Source organism: Elephas maximus, chromosome 25 (genome assembly GCF_024166365.1).
Source record: "Elephas maximus indicus isolate mEleMax1 chromosome 25, mEleMax1 primary haplotype, whole genome shotgun sequence".
NCBI lineage: Eukaryota > Metazoa > Chordata > Mammalia > Proboscidea > Elephantidae > Elephas > Elephas maximus.
Window position 1 is genome coordinate 13227265 of NC_064843.1, and position 26166 is coordinate 13253430.

At 47.9% G+C, this 26166-nt stretch overlaps 1 protein-coding gene and 1 long non-coding RNA gene across 2 annotated transcripts; one reads left to right on the forward strand and one right to left on the reverse strand.

Annotated features, from left to right (window-relative positions):
- Window positions 1-258: 258 nt before the first annotated feature.
- Window positions 259-17940, reverse strand: FAM210B (family with sequence similarity 210 member B). The gene is made up of 3 exons (XM_049869497.1): window positions 17712-17940; window positions 4456-4625; window positions 259-3513 (listed from the first exon to the last, which is right to left on the reverse strand). The coding sequence occupies exons 1-3, from the start codon at window positions 17892-17894 to the stop codon at window positions 3297-3299; spliced, it is 570 nt and encodes a 189-aa protein (XP_049725454.1). The 5' UTR covers window positions 17895-17940; the 3' UTR covers window positions 259-3296.
- Window positions 15220-25283, forward strand: LOC126067513 (uncharacterized). Its single transcript, XR_007515425.1, has 3 exons — window positions 15220-15557; window positions 22510-22624; window positions 24894-25283. It is a non-coding gene; the product is annotated as an uncharacterized LOC126067513 (long non-coding RNA).
- The last annotated feature ends 883 nt before the right edge of the window (window positions 25284-26166 follow it).

The following is a 26166-nucleotide window of genomic DNA, read 5'->3' on the forward strand; positions in this document are numbered from 1 at the left end:
GTTCCTATAGATGTCTTGAGCCAAACCAATGTTTACATCCCCCAAGTAGTAAGATCTCAGGTCCCGCCCACCCTGGGTGTAGTTGACATGATGTGGCCAACTTCAGCGATACCAGCTAAACTGTGCTGTCTCTGCAAACCCGATCCTGCACAGGCCAAGAAAACAGTGCATTGTAGGAGCATGTTAGTAAACAAGTCACAGGGTCCTGCTTTGTCAGCAACAATGCTGACTTCACTGAAGAGGAATAAACTCGGCATAGACTTTACAAAGACTTTTATTTTTTTCACAGAATTTAAGCTGCTTTGTCAGGTTAAAAAAAAGGTGAAAGATGGCTTACATTTTTAAAATAGGTCATCCAGCATTCCTAGTTGCATAAAAGCAAGGTAAATACAATCAGTTTGTACATCCTGCTGGTGACCACGTAATGCTCCAGTTCCCTGAGCCTGTGGTCTCACCCCCTCCAGCTGTTCTTGTGGATCACTGGCCACGGGAAGAGAATGGAGCCGGGGCTCAGAAGGTAGGGACATGGCTATTTGGTGTGAGAATTTTATTGCTTGCCCTTTCAGCCCTCTCCCATTACTCCTAAGAAAGTCGAGGAACGAGGCCCTTAAACCTGACTATCAGCTTTTTTGCATAGGTACAACAAGGCCTGAATGGCAGGGAGCCTGGGATGGAAGGGGCAGGGATCGATAAACCAGTAAGCGCGGTACACACGGGCTTGTGTTCACTAATCTGTACTGCACAATTTCGTATGGGTTTCACCACATACTCAATGTGAAAAACAGGTGAAATTGTGCACTACAGATTAAACCCACGCATACCTTACCGGTAATCCATCCCTGCGAAGGGGCTAGGAGCCCGAAGCCGACAAGTCACGTTCAGACACAGCACGCAATGGGGGTAAATGCCGCAGTCCACGTAAGGAGTCGCCCAGCACTGATCCAAGGGCACCTTGCTCAGGTGTGTGGATGCCCTTGGAATTAGACTCCAGAAAGGCAGTTAAGCTAAAATCTGTAAAATCTTTGGGGAGTGTGCCAGGAGTTGCTTTAAAAGAAAAATAAATCAGTTCTCTCAAAATCCTACAAGTGGAGAACGTGTCCCACAAAGACTCTTGTAAAGGGTAGTGGAATGACTGATGGACATTGGTTATTCTGCGCGAACTGGGGAGCTGTCAGAGGAGAGTTTGTAAAACCAGGAGGGTCAGTTGATAGTTCTTTAATGTTCTGACTGTCGCAAACGTAATGTGTCAAACTCCGGAACCAGAAAGATGACCACGATCCCCCCAACCACAGCGATGGGGCAGAGTTGGTAAACTGGGGTTTCCCAAAGTGTGTAGCCACTGCCCTGTGCCAGGGGGCGGCCAGCAGGGTGGTGTGAACACTGAGTACCACAGGAAGGACTTCCTTCAAGTGCTGTGGCCTGATGACTTCAAGGAGAAAGTCTCAGTTTGGGTCTAGTGTGCTCAAGTTTCTATGCTTACCTAATCCCATAACGCAGAGCGAGGGGCCTCAGGTCACACACCCTTCATGAGTAAAACCAGCTTAGAATTTAATTACATTGCTCATCCCCCACCTCCCTTTCCTGTATTTATTGTACAGGTGCTTTCCATTTATAGGAAACCCTTGTGGTGTGGTGTTGACCAAAAGGTCAACAGTTCGAATCCACCAGGTGCTCCTTGGAAACCCGATGGAGCAGTTCTGCAATGCCCTATAGGGTCGCTATGAGTTGGAATCGACTCCACAGGAATGGGTTTTGGTTTAATGGGTTTCCATTTAAAACCCCAATGCTGTCGAGTTGGTTCTGATTCATGGCAACGCTATAGGACAGAGTAGAACTGGCCCATAGGGTTTCCAAGGCTGTCATCTTTATGGAAGCAGACTGACACATCTTTCTTCCACGGACCGGCAGGCGGATTCAAACTACTGAACTTTCGGTTAGCAGCTGGGCAGGAAACCACTATGCCAGCAAGACACCTGTTTATAACAAGTGATACTCATTTCCTCCTTAGGGCATGATACTTTTTTTTTTTTTTTTACATAGTTAAATATAAAGCCGGTTAACAATATATGAGCAACACAACGTCCACGCTGACAGTAGCTCGGGAATGTCTGCAGTTTGTAGACAGTTAGGCAAAGATTGTCTCAGCTCTTCATATGTGCAGGATCCCAATTCTCCTGGATATGGGCAGCAGGAGCCAAATGATGCTGTTACTTGGAGACATGCTGCCATCCAGTCGATTCCGACTCAGTGACCCCATAGGACAGAGCAGAACTGCCCCATGGGCAGGGCCGGATTATGCAAGTAAAGCAAGGTAGGCATGGGCTTACTTGTGCTTACTTATTAATCTGTAGTGAACAATTTCACTACAAAGATGTGGTAAAACTCATGCAAAATTGTTCACTACAGATTAATAAGTAAGCACAAGTAAGCCCGTGCTTACCTTCCTTATTGGATAATCTGCCCCTGCCTGTAGGATTTTCTAGGCTATAATCTTTACGGGAGCAGATCACTAGGTCTTTCCTTCCCAGGAACCACTGGATGGGTTTGGACCTCCGACCTTTTGGTTAGCAGCCGAGCAGTTAACCACTGTGTCACCAGGGATCCCCTTATTTGGAGGTTTCCAGTTTCACTGAAACGAAAACAAATGACCATGATCTACCTGAGTGAAATCTCAGCAAAGCCACCTGAGGTAGGACCCACAGTGCCCAGATTTGAGGGTGTTTTGGAATCTGAAACCCACCAGACAAGTCTGCTTTTCTTTTCCCAAAACAAACATGATGGATGCCGAAGGGCTGAGGCTATAATTTAGATGCTGATTACACATTGTTAGGTCTTCAGTTCTGCGTCTCTAACTGAGCACTGGCAGCTGCTCTATAGAGCACTGTGTATTAAACCGCAGGCAGCCTGACGACAGACACCGGCCTTGACTAATCACTGCTCTTTGGCCGGAGCCAAGATTCACCTCCCAGGGTTTTGTCGACCGACCCTCACCCCCTCACCGAGATCTTCCAGAGGGGACGTTTTGTAGGCTCACAGTTTTGTTTATAAAGGCAACTCCCTTCTGATGTCTTAGATCACGTATACAAGCCCGTGAGGAAGGCATTAGCAACATTTATAAAGCAAAAAACTACGATTATTCAGAAATCTAAATGTTGCTGGCAAAGGTAAAACATTCATGAGAACGTAGCAATCAGCTCTCTCTGCTCCCCCTAAAAAAAGCCCTACAGCCCTAAAACCAACCCCAAATGTGTCATTTATAAACAGTAGGTTTTCAGTGCCTACAACAGCAGAGTTCATCAAGGCTTGGCCACAGGAGGTTTGAAAAATCCCACTTTCCGGAGATATCTGACAATCAAGGGCACAGAAACTAAGGTGATGCTGATTCTCACTGGTGCAAACAGCTTGTGGATCGCATATGCCACCACGAAGGTACTTGTGCCCGCTGCCATCTTTGACTGCACCAGCGACTCTTTGAGTCCGAGCTTCAGCAGGAGCGCAGACATGTCCACGCCACTGGGGAGAAGAGGCAGAAAAACGGTTATTACAGCGAGGGGTTGACTAACGAGTGGATTCAGCTGCCAGATTTACAGCATTTGTTTAAAAAACTTTTTAAGTATTTTTAAAAATGTGATGAAAGTAGCCAGGTGGATAGAAAGTCTTAGAAAAAAAAGTTTTTATTCACATAGAACCTTATGTGACAGTAAAAAAAAAAAAAAACCCAGTATTTATTATTAGTTTTTAATACTTTTTTTATTGTTGAAAATATACACAGTGGAACATACACCAATTCAGTTTCTACATGTATGCCTCAGTGACATTACCATAAACTCACTGCCCCCCTAAGTTTCCTATCTAACCTTTCAAGTTGCTGTTTTTATGCTCAAGGAGTGTGAAGTATACCAAAGTGAATTTGATCCCACATATATAGTTCTTTAAAAGAGCATAATTTTTTTTTTAATTTTTATTGTGCTTTAAGTGAAAGTTTGCAAATCAAGTCAGTCTTTCATATAAAAACTTATATATACCTTGCTATGTACTCCTAGTTGCTCTTCCCTTAATGAGACAGCACACTTTCTCTCCACCCTCTATTTCCGTGTCCATTCAGCCAGCTTCTGTCCCCATCTACCTTCTCATTTCACCTGCAGACAGGAGCTGCCCACACAGTCTCATGAGTCTATTTGATCCAAGAAGCTCACTCTTCACCAGTATCATTTTCTGTCTTATAGTCCAGTCCAACTTCCGTCTGAAGAGTTGGCTTGGGGAATGGTTCCTGTCTTGGGCTAACAGAAGGTCTGGGTAACATGACTTCCGGGGTCCTTCTAATCTCAGTCAGACCAATAAGTCTGGTCTTTTGACAAGAATTTGAGGTCTGCATCCCAGTAAAAGAGCACAATTCTTTACTAATTAAGCTAGCCTATTAAAAAGCCAGTTATTTATCACCGTCAAGACTCTTACCTTGAAACAGCCGTGTAAAAGATGCCCAAGGAGACTAAGGAGGTTGCAATGTGGAAGGACACACCCACGGCCCCATATTCTTTAAAAATCTTTCTCAGCTGCTGTGACTTGCTTTGCTTCTCTGTGCTGCTCACCTCGTTGCCTGCTGTCTCTGTGATTTTGCTGAGGTCCTGCATACAAGCCAAAGGGGAGACACTCAGGCAGGAGCAAAGATCCAGTTCCAAGCATCACCAGCTTTTGTATTCATGAAACCTTATCCTTGCTTTCCAGCCAACGAGAGATCAACGTTATCCTTACTTTCCTGTCCAACAAGAGGCCAATTAACCCTTCCTACTCAGCGAGTTGAGACCAATGCACTCAGTCAGAAATTGCAGGCAAAGACCGCATTCTAGACAGACAGTATGCCACTAGGTACTATAGACACTAAGCCCAAAACCTACTGCCGCTGAGTTGGTTCCGACTCATAGCAACCCTATAGGACAGGGTAGAACTGCCCCCAGAGTTTCCAAGGAGTGCCTGGTAGATTTGAACTGTAGGCTTCGTGGTTAGTAGCCATAGCTTTTAGCCATTATGCCACCAGGTTTTCCCTACAGATACTAGATACTGTGGTAAGCAGCATAATGCCCTACCCTTTCCCATGTCCAGGACCTAATCCTTAGAACCTGTCAATATTCTACCTGACATGGCAAAAGGCCCCCACTTGTCTGTCAGTTTGTCGTATTGTGGGGGCTTGCATGTTGCTGTGATGCTGGAAGCTGTGCCACCGGAATTCAGATACCCAAGAAAGGTGATCCAACCAAATGTGGAAATTATAGAACAATATCATTAATACCACACACAAGCAAAATTTTGCTGAAGATCATGCAAAAATGGCTACGGCAGTATATCAAGAGGGAACTGCCAGAAATTCAGTCCGGTTTCAGAAGAGGACATGGAACCAGGGATATCATTGCTGATGTCAGATGGATCCTGGCTGAAAGCAGACTACCAGAAGCATGTTCACCTGTGTTTTATTGAGTATGCAAAGGCATTCGACTGTGTGGATCATAACAAATTATGGATAACATTTCGAAGAATGGGAATTCCAGAACACTTAATTGTGCTCATGAGGAACCTTTACATAGATCAAGAGGCAGTTGTTCCAACAGAGCAAGGGGATACTGATTGGTTTAAGGTCAGGAAAGGTGTGTGTCAGGGTTGTATTCTTTCATTATACCTACTCAATCTGTATGCTGAGCAAATAATAAGAGAAGCTGGACTATATGAAGAAGAACGGGGCATCAGGATTGGAGGAAGACTCATTAACAACCTGTATTATGCAGATGACACAACTTTTCTTGCTGAAAGTGAAAAGGGCTTAAAGCACTAATGAAGATCAAAGACCACAGCCTTCAGTATGGATTGCACCTCAACATAAAGAAAACAAAAATCCTTATGACTGGACCAATGAGCAACATCATGATAAACGGAGAAAAGATTGAAGTTGTCAAGGATTTCATTTTACTTGGATCCACAATCAACAGCCATAGAAGCAGCAGTCAAGAAATCAAAAGACGGGTTGCATTGGGTAAATCTGCTGCAAAAGACCTCTTTAAAGTGTTGAAGAGCAAAGATGTCACTTTGAAGACTAAGGTGTGCCTGACCCAAGCCATGGTATTTTCAATCGCCTCATGTGCATGCCAAAGACCGAAGAAGAACTGACGCCTCTGAATTGTGGTGTTGGCAAAGATTATTGAATATACCACGGACTGCCAAAAGAACGAACAAATCTGTCTTAGCAGTACAACCAGAATGTTCCTTAGAAGCAAGGATGGTGAGACTTCATCTTACATACTTTGGACACGTTGTCAGGAGGGATCAGTCCCTAGAAAACAACATCATGCTTGGCAGAGTACAGGCTCATTGGAAAAGAGGAAGACCCTCAACGAGGTGGACTGACACAGTGGCTGCAACAATGAGCTCAAGCATAACAACGATTGTAAGGATGGCACAGGACCGGGCAGTGTTTTGTTCTGTTGTGTATAGGGTTGTTATGAGTTGGAACCGACTTGACGGCACCTAACAACAACAACATGGCAAAAGGGATTTGTGACTAAGTTAACAGATCTGGGGTTGGGGAGACTGTCCGGGATTATCCAGGTGGGCCCAATGGAATCACAAGGGTCCTTAGAAGTGAAGAGAAGGGGGCAGGAGGTGCAGAGTGAGAGAGAGCTGAAGACAGAGAAAGGGGCCACAAGCTTAGAAATGTGGATGGCTTCTAGAAGCTGGAAAAGGTAAGGGAACGGATTCTCTCCTGGAGCCTCCAGAAGGAACCAGCCCTGCCGACACCCTGATTTAGCCCTGTGAGACTCCTTCTGGACTCTGACCGCCAGAGCCGTAAGAGAATACACCTGTGTTGTTTTAAGCCACCAGGTGTGTGGTGACTTGTTACAGTGGCAACAGGGACTAATACAGCAGAGCTTCGACACTTGTGGACAACAGTGATAATTCATGGAGCATTTTCTGCGAGCCAGGCAGTGGTCTGGTGCTTCCTCGTGTAATCCTCGCAAGATCCTGCTGAGTGAGATACTGTTATTTCCCCCACTTGTCAGAAGAGCGACACAGGCTTAGACAGGTCAAGCCTGAGCTGCTACTCAGTCACCAAGACTGGAACCCCGGCCATCTGAGTCTACAGCCTGAGCCCCTGCCAACCATGTTCTGCTTTAACCAAGACACCAAACCCATTGCTGTCGAGTCAATTCCAACTCATAGTGACCCTGCAGGACAGAGTAGAACTCCCCCATAGGGTTTCCAAGGCTGTCATCTTTACAGAAGCAGACTGCCACATCTTTCTCCTCTGAAGCAGCTGGTGGGTTCGAACTGCCAACCTTTTGGCTGGCAGCTGAGTGCTTTAACCACTGCATCACGAGGACTCCTGCTGTACATAAAAAGGACAAAAAAAAAAAACCTTCAAAAACAAGCAAAAACCCCAAACCAGTTGCTTTCCAGTCAACTGTGACTCATGGCAACCCCGTGTGTGTCAGGAGAACTGCACCATAGGGTTTCGAAATACATTGCCAGGCCTTTCTTCCAAGGCCCCTCTCTAGACTCGAACCTTCAACCTTTCGGTTAGCAGCCAAGCACATTAACCATTATCCAGGGGCATAAGTAGAGCAAAATCTGTGGTATGTTTACTTCGAAAATCAAGATTTACCCCTAAGACCTGAACAGGTGACAAGAGGGCCAACTCCTGACAATAAGATTTGTACAAAAACAATTCATTGCATGTGGTGTCTGTTAACATTTTTAAAAATAATATTGTGTTTTCAGTGTACGTTTACACAGCAAATCAGGTTCCCACGTGTCTGTTAACATTTATTGAGTACCTCCAGGCCTGGAATGTTAGGGAAGGAGAAAACTCAACACTTGGATTAAGAAGCAAGAAAGGACCCCTTTTCAACATGGTCAGAGCCAGTTTTATCGAAAGATAATTTCAACTCTAATAGCAGTCCTCGGGGGTCATCTCACAGGTCCCGTGTATCTGGGTCAGACAGCACCATTTATCGACTCTGCAGCTGGGCCACTTCTATTTTCAGAGCTGTGGCTGAGCCACACTCTAGAGCCACAGGGTCAGACAGTAGCAGACCAGATCCCCAGGTGACAGGGTCAGGACTGCCCAGGATGAAGATGAAATAACACGGCCCAAAGCCAGCGCTGCCCAGACATGCTGCAGACCTGTCCCAGGCTGGTGGGGCCTCCCAGCCCTGCCTCTGCCCTGCTGATGGAGCAAGTCTGGGCTGAGGCCCCAGGGTCTATGTTTCTCATGAGCTCCCAGGCAGCCCAGATGCTGCTGGCCCAAGGAGCTTACCTTCAGAGCCTTTATCCATGCCACCCCTCAGCCACAACCGTTCCTAGCCTCCAAACTCCTGTCTGGCCTTGGCCTCAGCGCAGACCCTGGGTCCCACGTCCCGTTAGAATCCTGGGCTCTGGCCACATCCCACGGCTGCCCCCAACTCGCTCTTGGGCCTTTATTTCCACTTGCTGCCGAGCCCCTCCTTCCCCAGCGAGACCCTCTTGCTGACTTAATGTAACTTAATGTGTTTTCTTGTTTTGGTTGACACACATGGCCCAGGACTGCTGCTGTAAGGGCAAATACAAATTGAAAACGAAAAACATTTCATTTTCCCTCGTGCAAAAGGGAAAGAGGCTGCCCCTTCTCTCCCCGTTTTCTTTCGACACCTGTCATCGTACATTCTTTCTCTGCCCCTTTGAGATGTATGTAAATCTTTCGAACAGGTGAAAAAAAAAACCCACAAACAGCTCTTGCTTTCTGGTGGTAGTCATAAGGTTTCTAGCTCAGAAATGTCTTTCTCAAGGACCTGGGAGCCACCTCGTGACATGTAATCATCAAGGAAGACAGCGCACCCAATCTTCCCGTCTCCCTGGGAGCGTGGGAGCCTCACTTTCGTGGGTGGCTGGCTGGCTCCAGGCTTCGAAAACCAAAACCAGGCCAGTTGCCATCAAGTGGATTTCCACTCACGGTGTTCCCACAGGTGCAGAGTAGAACCGTGCACTGCAGGGTCTGAACCGCCAGCCTTTCAGTTAGTAGCTGAGCGCTTACCCATCTGCACTACCCAGAAATCTTCTTCCTTTGGGTGAAGAAAGCGAACACAGATGCCACTCCAATTACCAGGCAAACTGAGGATGAATTGAGGGCAATGGTGGTTCAGTGGTAGAATTCTTGCCTTTCATACGGGAGATCCAGGTTCAATTCCTACCCAGTGCACTTTGAGTGTAGCCACCACCCATCTGTCAGTGGAGGCTTGCAAGTTACTGTGATGCTGCGCAGACTTCAGTGGAGCTTCCACACTAAGACAGAGTAGGAAGAAGGGCCTGGTGAGATTCACACCTCACCACGGGATGGCACAGGACTGGACAGCATTTCTCTCCCCTGTCCATGGGGTCGCCATGTGTTGGGACTGACTCGTTGACAGCTAACCACAACAATATGTGAGAAAAATGATGCTGTCAAGTCCTCTTACTTGAGTTCTAGTTATCATTTATCTTCAGGACAGGTTGTATCTGCCTGGCTGGATAAAAGGGTGAGATTTCTTTGCAATCTCTTTAGCGGATTGCTTGTGATACGCATCACATTCTGGCTTAATGCTTCTTCGATGATAAAATTGTTTTCCTTCTCCTCCACCGCTATGGAGAGGCTTTCTGGGTTGGCAGGAGATTCTGTGTTTAATTTCATTTTCCCGCCACTGCCCTGTGACTCCTGTCTGGGTTTAGGGTGGGAACACAGGAACAAAACACAAGAGGGCACTCTCGGGGCTGAATCTGAAGAACAGGAGGCTTGTGTTGTTGTTAGGTGCCATGGAGTTGATTCCAACTTATGGTGACCCCATGTGACAGAGTACAACCGCCCCGTAAGGTTTCCTAGGCTGTAATCTTTATGGAAGCAGATTGCCAGATCTTTCTCCCACAGGGTTGCTGGTAGGTTTGAACCACCAACCTTCCGGTGAGCAGCTGAATGATTAAGCATTGTGTCACCACGGCTTCTTTTGACCTAAGTGAGATCAGGGGAATATGTGTCAGGGCAGATCCAGGAGCTCAGGCAGTGTGGTCTCTACATCTCACTCCACGTCTCTACACGGGGGAGGGAACTGCCATCGAGGTGGGGACTGGCCTCGCATGATGGCACAGCCAGGGCGCCCTGGCCTCACCCTCACCCAGTCTATGACCCTTGACTCTAAACCAGCACCTCCACTTGGCTTGAGAGTCAACAGCCAACCCAAAGGCAACATGCCCAGAACTGGGCCCCAACCCTCTCCTCTGAGGGTCATCCCTCTCAGCACGAAATAGCAATGCCATCTTCCTGGGGACTCTGGCCCCAAACCTCCCAGCCACCTACCACTAGTCTCTCTTACACCCACATCCAGTCTTCAAACTTGCACTCAGACCCTGCCCCTTCTCACCTGCTCCAGCACTGCCACCAGGTAAGTAGGCCACCAGCTTCTCTCCTGGGTCTCAGGCAGCCCCAGCTGGCCCGGCTCCATCTTCACCCTGCAGTCTACTCTCTACAAAGTCGCCAGAAGCTGAATGACAGTGCTGCTCTATTCAAAACCCTCCTGGATGCCAACAGAGTCCCTGCACCAGCCACTCAGCCTCCCAAACACGTCTCTGACCCCCTCTTCTCCAGTGCAGCCTGACCGGCTCCTTAAACAGGCCAGCTTCCTTAAACATTCCCGCCTTCGCACCTGCGGTTCCCTCTGCTTTTCTCCAGATGTCCTCAGGGCTTGGTCCCTCACCCCCTTGGGGTCTTTGTCAAACGTCCCCTCAGGGAGGCCTTCCCGGACCACCCTCTTAAAACTGCTGTCCCTTTACAATTCCTTCTGGGGTCTTCTCTATCTAACACACCAGTATTTACTTGTTCCTTTGTTGTTGGAGACCATCAGCCCTGTGAGGACAGGGGCTGGGGGTTGTCTCCTTCACTAAACCCCCTAAAACAGGCCCTGGAGTAGAGTCGGGCTCAGAAAGGAGCTGCTGAAGGCACTTCTCTACCTCCTGGGGGCAGGGGAATGGAAGGAGGTGACCCGTTTTACTGACTACTAAAGCAGATTAAAAAACAACACCCCCCAAGCAGTTTTATTGATATTTAATTTACATACCACAAAATTCACTTGTTTCAGGTGTGTACGTAAATGTTTTTTCACGTATTTATAGTTGTGTAACCATCGCCATTGCAAATGGTTAACATGCTCGGCTGCTAACTGAAAGGCTGGAGGTTTAAGTTCACCCAGGGGCACCTTGGAAGAAAGGCCTGGTGATCTACTTCAGAAAACCAGCCACTGAAAACTCTGTGCAGCAGAGTTCTACTGTGACACACATCGGGGTCGCCATGAGTCCAAATCAACTCACAGCAACTATTTTTTAACCATCACCATAATCTAATTTTAGAAATTTTCATTGTCCCCAAAAGAAGCCTTGTATCCACTAGCAGTCACACCTCCTTCCGCCCTCCCCAGCCCCTTGGCGACCACTAATCTACTGTCTGTTGCTATGGATCTGCCTCTTCTGGGCATCACATAGGAGGCCTGGTGGCACAGTGGTCAAGAGCTCGGCTGCTAACCAAAAGGTCGGCAGTTGGAATCCACCAGCCGCTTCCTTGGAAACCCTATGGGGCAGTTCTACTCTGTCCTACAGTGTCACTATGAGGTGGAATTGACTTGATGGCAATGGGTTTTATGGGGCATTACATATACATGGAGTCATACAATGCGTGGTCCCCTGTGACTGCAATCTTTCACTCAGCATGTTTTTAAGGTCCATCCTTGTTGTAGCATGAGTCAGGGCTTCATTGCTTGTTAGAGAGCCGGCTTTGACTCAGCTGAATACACGCAGGCAGATTCTAACATTAATGCGGGTGCCACAGCCCACTACCCGCCCCCAGAAGGTCTGCTCTGCCCAGGGAGCACTGTGCCCTCTGGTGTCCTGGGTGGGGCATTACGACCTGGTTTCAGGCAGGAAGAGGAAGGGCAGGCTCTGAACATTCCAACCAGATGGTGGCAGGCAGTCTGCGTGTGGGGAAGATAATGCGTGCATGTTACATGTATGTGGAAGACACGGAGTCACAAAGACAGGCTTTCTCGGACTCCCATCCCCACCACGAAGGAACTAACACCCAGTGAAGGCCCAAGTTCTGCACAAGACGAGGAGGGGTGGAATTCAGCCTAGATTACAATCTGCCCAGGATCATTCTGATTTTTAATCATACGCAACAGCTACTCATTTGCCTCTCCGCTAAAAGGGCTGCACAAAGCTCAGGTTTATGAGTTGGAAGAGTCTTACTCTCTGTGCTCGACTACTAACCCAAAGGTTGGTGTTTCAAACCCACCCAGTGGTGCCATGGAAGAAAGGCCTGGCAATCTGCTTCTGTTAAGATCACAGCCAAGAAAGCCCTATGGAGGAAGCAGTTCTACTCTGTAACACGTGGGACTGCCAGGAGTCCGGGCCCACTCAAAGGTAACTAACAACAACAACAGCTAAAAGAGGATCTCTCTTGTTCCCAAACTGTAGTTGGGTCCGAAAAACAAAAAACAACAACAAAAAAGCAAACAGAAAAGTCTGGATTTAAGTCTCTCCGTTCCATTGAAGGCAGCTCTCGTCTCTGGGCATTAAGGCTGCAGGGACGGGGACAAACAGTATTTCGTCCCAGCCATTAGCCTTCCAGGAGCCCTGGTAGTGTGATGACTAAGCACGCGGCTGCTAACAGAAAGGTCGGCAGTTCGAACCCACCAGCCGCTCCATGGAAGAAAAGACCTGGCGATCTATTCCCATAGATTACGGCCTAGGAAACCGTGAGGTGCTTCTACTCTGTCACATGGGGTCGATGTGAGTCAGAATCAACTTGATGGCAGCTAATGACAACAACATTCAGCCTCTACTCCTGTGTGTTATTTCAAATCTATGAAAACAGACACTTAAACAGGGTGGGAGACTACTCAAGGCCAGTGCTGGTTATGCGGACCCAGAGGTGAAACTCTGACGGGCAGCAAAGCCTAACTTTTTGGGAGGTCTTGGGGAAAACTCCACTGCTGTCATGACAGGTCCCGTCCATTAAGCCAGGGACTGTGCTAAGTGCTTTAATGGCGCCATTTCTTAGAAACCCTCACGACCCTGTGAGGACGGAACCCAGCTTCCTCCCATTTTGACAGATGAGAGAGAACAAGACTGAAGTTCACAGTGGGGAAGCAAGGTGCTGGCGGGCAGTCCTAGGGTGGGTTACCCTGCTTGTCACCACCAGGCCACACAGTCTCTGTATGATCACCAGGTCCTCCTTCCTGTCTCTCATGAGCATTTCTAAAGGATGACTTTTCTAGAACATCAAGGCGCTCCGGAGGGAAGGGCAAGGAAAACGGGAATCAGCCTCCTTCTGGTTACCCAGCATGTCCCCTCCCGCTCCTCGAAGCCTTTTGACTAGCTCTGCCACCACCGGCCAGAGTGGCTGCTGGGAGCTCCTGTGCTGCCTGATAACAGCCCCTTGTACCCCCCACTTTCACTGCTGATCGGAGAACTGCCGGGTGTTGGGTGCTGATAGGACGCACCATCTCCAAACCGTTCTGTGAGCCAAACTGCATCTAGGATGATGATGGGCCCTTTTATTTCCAACTTGACGCTTGGCTCAATCAAACTTAATTATGCCCCGTTTCACCCATTCACCAGGACCCCGGGCGCTCTCTGTGAAGGCGCTTGTCTTTACAACCTCTGCTCTGGCAAAGGCCTTTTTTGCCGAAAAAGAAAAATAAAAAGGCAGCCAGACTCCTAGCTACAGAACTTCCTGTAAGACTATGGCAGGAACAAAATCTCCAGCCGCAACTGACCAGGACAGCACCACGAAGAGTTTCTAACGTTTTCGAGAATACTAATCACTTGGACAATTTTCTTCCTTTTATCTTCGTAGAAGGAAATTGTCTTTAAGCACTGTAAGCTGTGTACTTTTCTTTCTAATCCTGGAGGAGACTGAAGAGGCAAAAATAAAGGGGTTTATGAGGGGGTGACGTGGAAGGGACAGTCATTCCTTATTATTACCTTAGCTTTGCCGTCAAGTCGATTCCAACTCATAGCAACCCTATAGGACAGAGTAGAACTGCCCCGCAGGGTTTCTGAGGGGTGGCTGGTGGGTTCGAGCTGCTGACGTTTGGGTTAGCAACTAAGCACTTAACCACTGCGCACCAGGACACCTCAATATTACCTTAAGTACCTGCAAAGTGTTAGGCACTGCTCTGGATGCCTGTAACAACACGACACATCCTCTGAGCGCCTGTACTTAAAGTACTTTCATATACTTGTGTGCATGTGGCCCCCTCGTCCCCAGTATTTATTAAAATACAAAGTGATGTAATGGAAGGGGCAGGAAGGTTTGTGGAATGGGCTGAAGACCTTGCCCACAAGTTGCTCTCACTGTTTGCAGTGATACCTGTTTTCATTTATGCCATAAATAAGATTAATAACAAACACTATACTCTGTTTAAAGAGCCTTGGTAGCACAGTGGTTAAGCACTTGGCTGCTAATCGGAAGGTCGGCGGTTCAAACCCAATAGCCGGTCCATAGGAGAAAGGTGTAGCAGTCTGCTTCTGTAAAGACTACAGCCTTGGAAACCCTATGGGGCAGTTCTACTCTGGACTTTAGGGTCGCTAGGAGTTGGACTTGACAGCAACAGGTTTGTGTTTTGTTTATACTGTGTTTGCTTTGTATCAGACACTGGTCTGGGTGCTTTGAAAATATTAACTCACATAATCCTCATGACACTGAGACAAGCACCACAGTCATCCTTACTTAACAGAGGATCCTGGAAACCCAGAGAGGCTGAGTAACTCACTGAGGATCACACAGGTGTGAGCAGGTGGAGCTGGGATTCAAACCCGCGAGGCTGGGTCCAAGGTCTTTGTTCATTCTATACTACTACGTTCACACATTCGGGAGTATCTCTTCTGTCCCAGGTGCTGTTCTAAGTGTAGAGGCCAGAGTAATGAGCAAAACGGACAAAACCCCCACCTCAAGAAGCCTGCGGGACAACCAAGTTAGAACAGTAAAAGATCAGGGCAGTTAACGTGACCCATGCCATGGGGGAAAAAAAAACAACTCACAAAGGAAGGGAGGGAGACAAGTAACAGTGTTGGGGGAAGGGTGCTACAAGTTTAAATAAGGTCAGCAGGCGTGGCCTCCCCGAAAAGGCAGCACTTGAGCAAGCACTGGTGGAGATGAGGAAATGGGCCAAGTGTGAGATCTAGCAATTTATCCATGATTCCCGGCCCTGGCGAGTGTAGCACGCTGGCCACCGTACACCACATTGAAGCATGGTGAGAGAAAGAGATGGGTTTCCCCAGGGTTTACAGGCCCCTCCTTGTTACAGGAGACCCCCTGCTGAAGGCAGAGGGGCACTGAATTAACTGCTGGCCCATGTGGAGACCCCAGCTGGGCACTGGACGATCCTGCCTCCAAATGACGGAAATGAGCATGCTCCAGGGTGGTCAGAACAGCTGGCCAGGGAGGCTGGGCTCGGTGCAAAGCCCAGGCCCTCCCTCCGTCTGCTCCCAGGCCTGCTGAGCTGTGATCGCAGGTAGGTTTCTTTTGTCCTAACCTCATGGTAGGTACTGACCCCACCAGTTTGGATTCTGCAAACAGTTAATGCCCTTGGCTGCTCACGGAAAGGCTGGCGGTTTGAGTCCACCCAGAGGCACCTCAGAAGAAATGCCTGGTGATCTACTGCCAAAAAATCAGCCATAGAAAACCCTGTGGAGCTCAGTTCTACTCTGACACACACGGGGTGGCCATGAGTCAGAATTGACTCGATGGCACTGGTTACCAGTTACCAGAGAGCAGGAGAAACAAGGACAGCTCCCGGGGCCCTGGGGCTTTATACACTGTTATACTAGAATAGCTAATGTTAACTTAGGCTGTACTGGGTGCCAGGCACACACATTATTTCATTTTATATTCACAGTCTGTGGAGAATGCATGATTAAAATCCCATTTTACAGATAAGGAAACTGAGACAGAAAGCTGAGGGTACTTGATCAAGGCCACAGGACTAGTGAGTAGAGGAGCCCAAAAAGAAACCTGAGAAGGCTGAGATCTCACTGATCTCTACTGTGTATGTGCACATGCACATGCACACACACACACACACACACACACCTGCCATGTGCCAGGTCCAGGCTGGGGATGAGGTTGACAAGGCCTTGCCTTTATGGGCCGACAGAACAGCCAAGCAAGCCAGGAGACTGTTCCGGCTGGTGAGTGCAGGGAAGATTCACACCCATGGGGACAAAGGGCCAGTGGAGGAACCTGAGGTGCCACCAGTGGTCAGGGAAGGCTTCCTGGAGGATGGGACAGCTAGGCTGAATCATGAAGAATCACTGGGACCCACGTGTGTGGAGAGTGCCAGGCCCTGTAGGACCCCACAAACAGACTCAGGATTTAGAGAGAAGATCTTTGAGCTGTGTGTCAGGTGCAGGAGGAGAAGGCAGGAGGGATGTTTCTCCATCTGGGTGAGGTCAAATCCCACTCTGCTACTTTCTGAAAACACTGTGGAACATTCAGGAAGTGCTAGCTCTATGCAAGGCAATGTGCTCAGTAGCTGGTCTGCACCAGCTCATGGAACTGTCCCCCCAAACCCTCCCCAGAAGGTGCTAGTTTTAGCTCTCTGAAAGGTCAGGGAGGAGCCCTGGTGGCGCAGTAGTTAAAGCGTTTGGCTGCTCATTGAGAGGTGTGCAGTTTGGACCCACCAGCTGCTCCCTGGGAGAAAGATGTGGCAGTCTGGTTCCTGGAAACCCTGCGGAGCAGTTCTACTCTGTCCTATAGGGTGGCTATGAAATCGACTTGACAGCAACGGGTTTGGTTTTGTTTTGTTTTTTGAAAAGTCAGGGGACAGGCTTAGAGACCTTCAGCGCTTGTCTAAGGCCACACCGCTGTGCAGAGGGCCGAAGGTCCACGCCCAGGTAGACGGATCCCAGCGCTGAAAGCTTCAGGCACTCACCGTACAGGATGGCAGGCGTGGCACCCCACCTTGTTGTTCTCCTTCCATGGGCAGGGTTTCTGTTCTATCTCCAGACTACCTGCGCCACGACTTATTACTATTTTTCTTTAAAGAGACCCATTAAAAAAAAAAAAAACCGTGATAGATTTTTTTTAAAGGATAATTTGTGTTGCCATTCTGAATCAAAACCAGTTTTCACTTACCCTATTTGGAAGGCCAAAAAATGAAAAATAATGAAGCAACACAACACTGCGGATGTCTTGCCCGAGTTTTGCCTGGACCAGAACGGTAGGCCTGCTCCCTCCGTTAGATAAAAGGCAGAAGCAGCAAGTGCCGGGAGGCGTTAAAGAGCGCTCACGGGAGGCTCTCCCTGGCAGAGGCTTCAAATTGCCTTCAAAAAGGGACAACACAGAAGGCCAAGTGAGGAAGTTGTTTGGTCCCAAGTCCAGGCCCCGCCTACAGTCCTCTCGGCCTGCACCGTGGCACGGGCCCACGCTTTGGAAACCTGGGCTCTACTGCGACTGTGTGACTCGGGCCGAGCACCACCCCTTCCTCAGCCTCAGTTTCTCCAGCTGTCCACTGGGTGGGCTGGTAGGGAATTGGGACCCCGGGGCTCTTGTAGGTGCTCGGTCTTGGGAGCTGCAAGCGCAGAGCTCTCCCTGCGGCGGCGGCGGCTGGCCTCTGGCACCGCGCACAGGGGACGCGGGGATCGACGTCGGGGTCGGGGAGGCTCACCTGCCGGCCGCGATCGTCTCCATGGGCCGCGCGCAGCACCCGGGTGTCGGGCCCAGGTAGCAGGGGCAGGGCCAGGGGCGGCGGGGCGCAGGGCGCAGCGGCGCCCGGGAGCCAAGCGGCGCGAGGCCGGACTCGGGCGCCAGCTCGGCCCGTCCGGCCCAGCAGCGCCAGCAGCCCGGCCATGGTGCGCGGCGAGGTGCGCGGCCCGGAGCAGGGACCCCGGCGCGGACAGGCGAGGGCAAGAGCAGCCCTGGCCCCGCCCACCTGCCCGCCCCTCCGGAGCGCGCGGAGTGGGCGGGGAGAAGACTCGCCCACTCTCATTGGCTCCGCCCACAGGTTCCGCCCCTCCGAGCCCCGAGCCCAAAGCAGGTGGGCGAGGCCTGAGACTGGCGCTCTACCCTTGGCCCCGCCCACCTACCCGCCCCTCCGGAGGCGGAGCCCTGCGCGGGGTGGGCGGTCCCGGAGACGCGAACACTGTTTGGCTCCGCCCAGCGGCCTGGCGGCCGGGTCCTGCAGGTGAAGTGAGCCTTTGCAGCCTGTCTTCCAGGGACTTTGGGTTTCCAGTCTGCAGTTTCCAGGCTGCGGAGAGTGGGTGGCGGGATGTTTTATTCTGCCGGGACAAGTGTGGGCCTGTGGCTTTCACCTGAGTTTTTCACCCTTCAAAAATGGGTAGAAGCTGAAAAATTTATGTTTACATGTTAGTTCAAAAGAAGAAAACAAATATGAGAAGCGAGATTAATAAATGTTAGTTAAAAGTTCAAATTCTCTAAATGACCCTCATACATTGTTGGTGTGACTGTGAAGTGGTGCAACCCCTATGAAAAAGAATTTGGCAATTTCTTAAAAAGTTAATACTCTGAGAAGCCCTGGTGGAGAAATGGTTAAGCCCTGGGCTGCTAACGGAAAAGTCGAAAGGGCGCGGTTGGAACCATACCCGTAAAAAACTTAAAAAACTTGCGTGGAGTCCATTTCAACTCATAGTGACCCAGCAGGACAGAGTAGAACTGCCCGATAGGGTTTCAAAGGCTGTAACCTTTACCGGGAGCCCTTGTGGGACAGTGGCTGGCTGCTAACCAAAAAGTTGGCAGTTGGAATCCACCTGCTGCTCCTTGGGAACCCTACGGGGCAGTTCTACCCTGTCCTGCAGGACCGCGATGAGTCAGAATTGACTCAACAGCAACGGGTTTGGGTTTTTTGTTTTTGTTTTGTTTTTTTTTGGTGGTACAGTGGTTAAGAGCTTGGCTGCTAGCCGAAAGGTGGGCAGTTCAAATTCACCAGCAACTGTTTGGAAACCCTCTGTAGCAGTCCTGCTCTGTCCTGTAGGGTCCGAGTGAGTCATATTCCACTGCAGTGGGTTTGGTTTTATGGTTTTAATCTTTACAGAAGTACATCACCAGGTCTTTCCCCTGCAGAGCTGCTGGGGGGTTTGAACCCCTGAATTTTTGGTTAGCAGCTGAGCACTTTAACCACTGCACCACCAGGGCTACTCATTCAACATTGTTGTTAGTTGCAGTTGAGTCTGTTCTGACTCATAGCGATCCTATGCACAATGGAGCTAAACACTGCCAGGTCATGTGCCATCCTCACAACGGTTGCTGTCTTTGAGCCCGTTGTTACAGCTACTATGTCAATCCATCTTGTTGAGGATCTTCCTCTTTTTCGCTGACCCTCTACCTTACCAAGCGTGATGTCCTTATCCAAGGACTGGTTCCTCCTGATAACATGTCCAAAGCACATGAGACAAGTCTCGCCATCCTGGCTTCCAAGGAGCACTCTGGCTGTACTTCTTCCAAGACAGACTGGTTTGTTCTGGTAGTCCACGGTATATTCAATATTTTTCATCAAAATTACATTCAGCATTACCTGGTGAAAATCATTTGGATCAACTGTTATAACTTTGGAGCCCTGGTGATGTAGTGGTTAAAAGCTTGGCTGCAAACTAAAAGGTCGGCAGCTGGAATCTGCCAGCTGTTCCTTGGAAACCCTATGGGGAATTCTGCTCTGTCCTATACGGTTGCTGTGAGTTGGAACTGACTCAACGGCAGTGGGTTTGGTTTTTATTATAAGTTTAATTCGTTCTTTGATGGGAAAGCATAATAGTCTATCCAGCTGCTCTCCTATTAAAATACCTTAATTTTGTTTCATTAACAAGATGGTCATGATTCTTTTTCGTACTTCCCCATGAGCTGGTGCTTTTGTTTCTGTGGGGGGCATTTCTAGAGTAGACAGGGATATCTTTTTTTTAAGAGATATTGCTAAGTTGTTATTAAAAAGCAATTACAAACACTTCCCTATTTACCTCTGAGAATATCCTTTCCTCCACATCCCCACCATCAAGAGGTATTATACCAGCTTATACTTTTTTCCAGTCTGATGGATGTAAAGGACAATCTCATTACTTTATGTTTCCAATACTGATTTCCTGTGACTGCGTGACAGATTAGCACATACTTTAAGCTATTAAAACAATGCACATGTCTTATTTTGCAGTTCTGAGGTCTGACATGGACCTCACCAGGCTAAGATCAAGTTGTCGGCTGGGTGCATTCTTTTCTGGAGACTCTGGGGAGAATGGCAGCCTTCCTTGCCTTTTCCGGCTTCCAGAGGCCACTTGCTTTCCTTGACTTGTGGCTTCTTCCTCCGTCTTCAAAGCTGGCAACGTTGGCCTGTATCTCTGCTTCCCTCTTTGAATTTTCTTTTCCAATTTAATTTTTTGTTGTTGTTGAAAATATACACAGCAAAACATACACCAACTCGACAGTTTCTACAAGTACAGTTCAGTGACATTGATTACATTCTTTAAGTTGGGCCACCACTCCCATTCTCCTTTTCCGAGTTGTCCCTCCCGCATTACCATAAACTCACTGCCCCCTAAGCTTCCTGTCTAACCTGTCCAGTTGCTGTTGCCCCTTTTCCACTTTTAAGGACCCTAGTGATTACATTGGGTTTACCTGTATAACCCAACATTATAGGGTTTTCTTAGCTATAATCTTTATGGAATAAGGAGCCCTGGTGGTGCAATGGTTAAACACTCAGCTACTAACCAAAAGGTTGGTGGTTTGAACCCACCAGCTGCTCTGTGGGAAAAAAAGTCCTGGCGATCTACTCCCATAAAGATTACAGCCTAGGAAACCCTATGGGGCCATTCTCCTCTGTCCTGTAGGGTGGCCATGAGTCAGAATTGACTTGACTGCAGAAGACAACAACAATCTTTATGGAAGCAGTTCACCAGGCCTTTCTTCCACAGCACTGCTGGTGGTTTCGAACTGCAGGCCTTTAGGTTAGCCACTGATTGCAAACTGCTTGTACCACCCAGGGTTCTCATGATTTAGGATAATCTCCCTATTTGAAAATCAGCTGATTAGTGATCTTAATTCCCCTTTGCCGTGTAACATAACACCTTCCCAGGTTCTGTGGATTAGGATGTGGACATCTTTGCAGGGGCATTGTTCTGCCTACCACACTTGACTGCTTATGTATTTGAGCATCTTTTCACAATTCTTGGCCATTTGGATTTCTTTTTCTGCAAATTTTCTATCCATATCCTTTGTGCATTCTTTTTTTAGTTTTTGTTGTTGTTGTTAATTCTGACATATATTGACACCTGCTATGCAAAAAAGTTTATTTTCTATGTAGTCAAGTCCAGTTGCTTGTAATTTCAGGTTTTCAGTCTTCAGCTTCTGTGTCCAGGAGCTAAAATCAGAAGTTGCTTGAAGGCAGCCTCTCTCCCTGTCTTTTGCAAAAGCCTAAATAAGTAGAGGAGAACATTCCAGGTGTCTTGGAAGGAGAAAGCCAGAGAGGCTGGGTTCCTCCAGTTCAGGGTGGGGACTGAGACCTGTGAGTGGGTCCCTGAGTGATGGGAACTAGCACCCCCCTCTTGCTTCTTTACCACCCTTCAGAACTGCATCTATGGGTCTGGAGTGTGCATGTGTGTGGAGGGGGAGGGGAGTGGTTGGACACTGGGCACCTGGATGGGAAAGTACCTTTTGAAATATTATCTCCTTTTAAAATTTTATAATTCAAATAATATATAACACATATATTTAAGATTGCTAACCAAGAAGTTGGCAGGCGCTCCTTGGAAATTCTATCGGGCAGTTCTACTCTGTACTATAGGGTCGCTATGTGTTGGAATCGACTCGACAGCAGTGGTTTTGGTTTTTAGGTTTTATATTTAACGTGTACGCCTCCCCTCCTCCCCACTGCCATCAAGTCAATTCCAACTCACAGTGACCCTGTAGATCAGAGTAGAACTACCCCATAGAGTTTCCAAGGCTGTGATCTTTATGAAGAAAGACTGCCACATCTTTCTCCCGTGGAGTGGCTGGTAGATTTTAACTGCCCACCTTTCGGTTAGTAGTCAAGTGCTTTAACCTCTGCACCACCAGGGGTCTTGTAAGATATATGTAAACTCGTTGCTGTCGAGTCGATTTTGACTCATAGTGACCTTATAGGACAGAGTAGAACTGCCCCATAGGGTTTCCAAGGAGTAGCTGGTGGATTCAAAACGCCGACTTTTTGGTTAGCAGCCGAGCTCTTAACTGCTACGCCACCATCACCTACTAATTGCCCCACATTGAAACTGCCCCTTGGTGGAACCATTGCTCATGTGGTGTGAAGATGGCAGGGCCCTTCTAGAGTATTTTGCTTAGAATAAACCTCCTGGCTCTTTTGCTGAACCCTTGGAGGGAAGTGCATGCTGTAGGGAGGGGAACGAAAGCCCTGATAATAACCAAGACGGCAACTTTGGCCATCGTGGCTTCACGAGGACTCATGCCATGATTTCACTTTGTTTCAGAAAAAACAAAAGACCGTTCTGACACTTCATCTGTCTGCCCCGTGGTGGCCAGCTGCAGCCGGTGTGCAGTGAATGCCTGTGGTCATGAAGAATTATCATCGTACTTCAATTCTCTGTAATTTTTTGGTTTGTCTTGTTTTGTCCTGGGGAAAAAAATAAATAAAGGAAAGAAACAGTGCCAGATACCTGCAGCTAAGGAGCCCTGGTTGTGCAATGGTTAAGCACTGGGCTGCGAACCAAAAGGTTGGTAGTTTAAACCCACCTATCAGCTCCATGGGAAAAAGACCTGGCAATTTGCTTCTGTAAAGATTACAGCCAAAAAAAACCCCTATGGGCAGTTCTACTCTGTCACATGGGGTCTCTGTGAGTTGAAATTGACTTGGCGACACCCAACAACAACAACAAACTGTCACTGGGGCAGTGGTGGCTCAGTGGTGGAATTCTCACCTTCCATCCGGGAGACCTGGGTTCCATTCCAGGCTTCTGATCCAACATTGACACAGAAAGGGAGATGAAGCCAGGAGAAGAAAGGTGTATTAACACTCAGGCAGACAGTCTACGTAGCTCTCTAAGGAGGCAATTTCGAGGTGAGCCGCAAAGAAAGCATATGGAAATAAGCATCATTAGAGCTTCACACGTCAACTTTTCTGTTTTTTAACTTTACAATTAAAACTGAAATGTGATTCCAGCAATGCCGCTCTTTAAAAGCCTCCACTGGTCAAGTAAATTGGAGACAGCTTTTTACAAAAGAGAGCCCCGTACGCATGACGGAGGGAGAGTAATGTGTCATCAAAGAAAATTAACTCTGTGTCGTGGGTGGAATTGAGCAAAGGCTGAGAGTGATAATGAACTTTCTTTCTTGCAGAAGCAAGACATAAACTTCATTATAGGGAATAATTTTCTCAAGTCAGAGAATTGGGGCCAGGAGGGAGGCAAGTCTGGCTCGGCTTGGGCTTGGTTTGGATCCTCAGCTTTGTTAAGAGGGTACTGTTGATCCTCATGGGATCCAAGGCTAATGCTAAATCCAGTGCCTGGTGCAGCCCAAGGAGCCCTGGTGCCTCAGTGGTAAGCGTCTGGCTGCTAAACCAAAGGTTGGTGGTTTGAAACCACCAGCTGCTTGTGGGAGAAAGATGTGGTAGTTTAGTCTTGCTTCTGTAAAGTTTACAGGTCGTCCCTTTAGTCTCGTTTTATCATTCTGATGACTCCGTTGTTAAGTCGGCTCTGACATAAGTCGACTACTTCTCTTTTTTTCTTAGTTTTCATTATTATTGCCTTCTACTATCAGTATCTTTATAAAACTGATCTTGTCTTTAGGGGTTAGAAATGTTAGATATAAATTTGTAGATATATGCTGCAATGCTGTAAGTAGTACATATTACTAATGATAAACCAAAGATGTACAAAAAAAAAAAAAGAAAACAACAGATGGTCATAAGTGCAGTTCATCGTAACTTGAATATGTCGTAAGTCAGGGACTACTTGAAACCTTATAGGGCAGTTCTCTTCTATAGGGTCACTATGAGCTGGAATCGACTCCACAGCAGTGGGTTTGGTGCAGTCCAGTTTCCTGCAAGTTGGCCCCACGGATTCACGTCTCCTGGTATTCACCCCCGTGTGTAACCTTCCCTTGAATTTGGGCTGGACCTGGTACACCGATTCTAATAAGTAGAATACAGTGAAAGTGATGAAATGTCACATCTGTCACCAGGTGACAAAAAGATTGTGGCTCAAGACTCGAGCACTGTTATGGATTCACTTGTGTCCCCTGAAGATATGTGTTGGCATGCTAACCTCTGTACCCATGGATGTAATCCTGTTTGAAATTCAGGTTTTCTTTGTTATGCTAATTAGACTCTCCCCAAATATGGTGGGTTCTAAATCTAATCACTTCTGATTTATAAAAAGAAAAATTAGACACAGAGATAGGTATGTAAACACACACACTAACACACACACACGGGGGAAGACAGATGTCATGTGCGGATCGCCGAGAAACCAAGGAATGCCCAGTCCTACCAACAAAGAAGGAGACCCAGGCAAGCACAAGTGGCCATGTGCTGGAATGCTCACTAAAATGTTGGCAGTACAAACCCACCCAGAGGTGCCTGAGAAGTAAGGCTTGGTGACCTGCTTCTGAAAGGTGACAGTCTCAAAAACCCTATGGAGCGGTTCTACTCTGCACATGAGTCATCAAGAGTCAGAATTGATTCAACGGCAACTAATAACACCGATAAGGAAGGAATTGATATGGCTGGGACCCTGATTCAGATCTTTAGCCTCCATAACTATGAGAAGGTAGATTCTGTTCTTTAAAGCTACCCACTTGTGGTACTTCTGCTACAGCAGCAGTAGGAGACTAAGACCGTCTTTGGCTCTCTCCCCAGATCACACTGAGGGTAGCTGCCATGTTGGAAAGGCCAGTGTGGCCCGAAACAGAGGACACCAACAGCTATGCGTAGGAGCATAGAACCAGATCTTCCCCATCCCAGCCTTGTGATGACCTCAGCCCTGGCCAACACACTGAAGACAGCCGTGAGAGACCCTGAGCCACTTGCAGCTCAGCCACACCTGGACTCCTGTCTCTCAGGAACACAGGTGGTAATTGTTTGCAGCTGCTGAGTTTGGCAGTGAGACGCAGGAATAGATAACTGTTGAATTTGTATTGCATTTCCCAGACTTGCTGGAATTAAAAAGTTTCTTTAAAGGAGTTAAAGGGGCTTAGTGTAGATGTTTTTACCTTGGGCTCCTCTTGTTAAAAATTCCTACCTTCTTTTGACCTCATTGGTGTCTACAACATTTCTGCTTCCATATTTGCTTGTGTAGAAGTTTTAGTTCAGACATTCAACAGACTTTTTAAAATTGTTGTTGTTAGGCGCCATCAAGTCGGTTTCCGACTCATAGTGACCCCCAGTGACAGAGTAGAACTGTCCTGTAGAGTAGTTCTAATATTTACAGAAGCAAATTGCCAGGTCCTTTCTCCTGAGGAGATGCTGCGGGGTTCCAACCACCTACCTTTTAGTAATCAGCCAAGTGCTTAAACATCGTGCCACCCGGGCATCTTCATTTAAAAGTTAAGTTTAAATGTTTAGGTATCCTGTATGTCCTTTCTTAAAAAAAATTTTTACTGTGCTCTAAGTGAAAGTTTACAAATCAAGTCAGTCTCTCATACAAACATTTATATATACCTTGCTATATATTCCTGGAAGCCCTGGTGGCGTAGTGGTTAAGTACTACGGCTGCTAACCAAAGGGTCAGCAGCTGGAATCCGCCAGGCGCTCCTTGAAAACTCTATGAAGCAGTTCTACTCTGTCCTATAGGGTCACTATGAGACGGAATCGACTCGACGGCACTGGGTTTATATGTTCCTAGTTGTTCTCCCCTTAATGAGACAGCACACTCCTTCTCTCCACCCTGCATTTCCGTATCCATTCAGCCAACTTCTGTCCCCCTCTGCCCTCTCATCTCCCCCCAGACAGGAGCTGCCCACATAGTCTCATGTATCTACTTGATCCAAGAAGCTCACTCCTCACCAGTATCATTTTCTATCCCATAGCCCAGTCCAATCCCTGTCTGAAGAGTTGGCTTTGGGGATGGTTCCTGTCTTGGGCTAACAGAAGGTCTGGGGACCATGACCTCTGGGGTCCTTCTAGTCTCAGT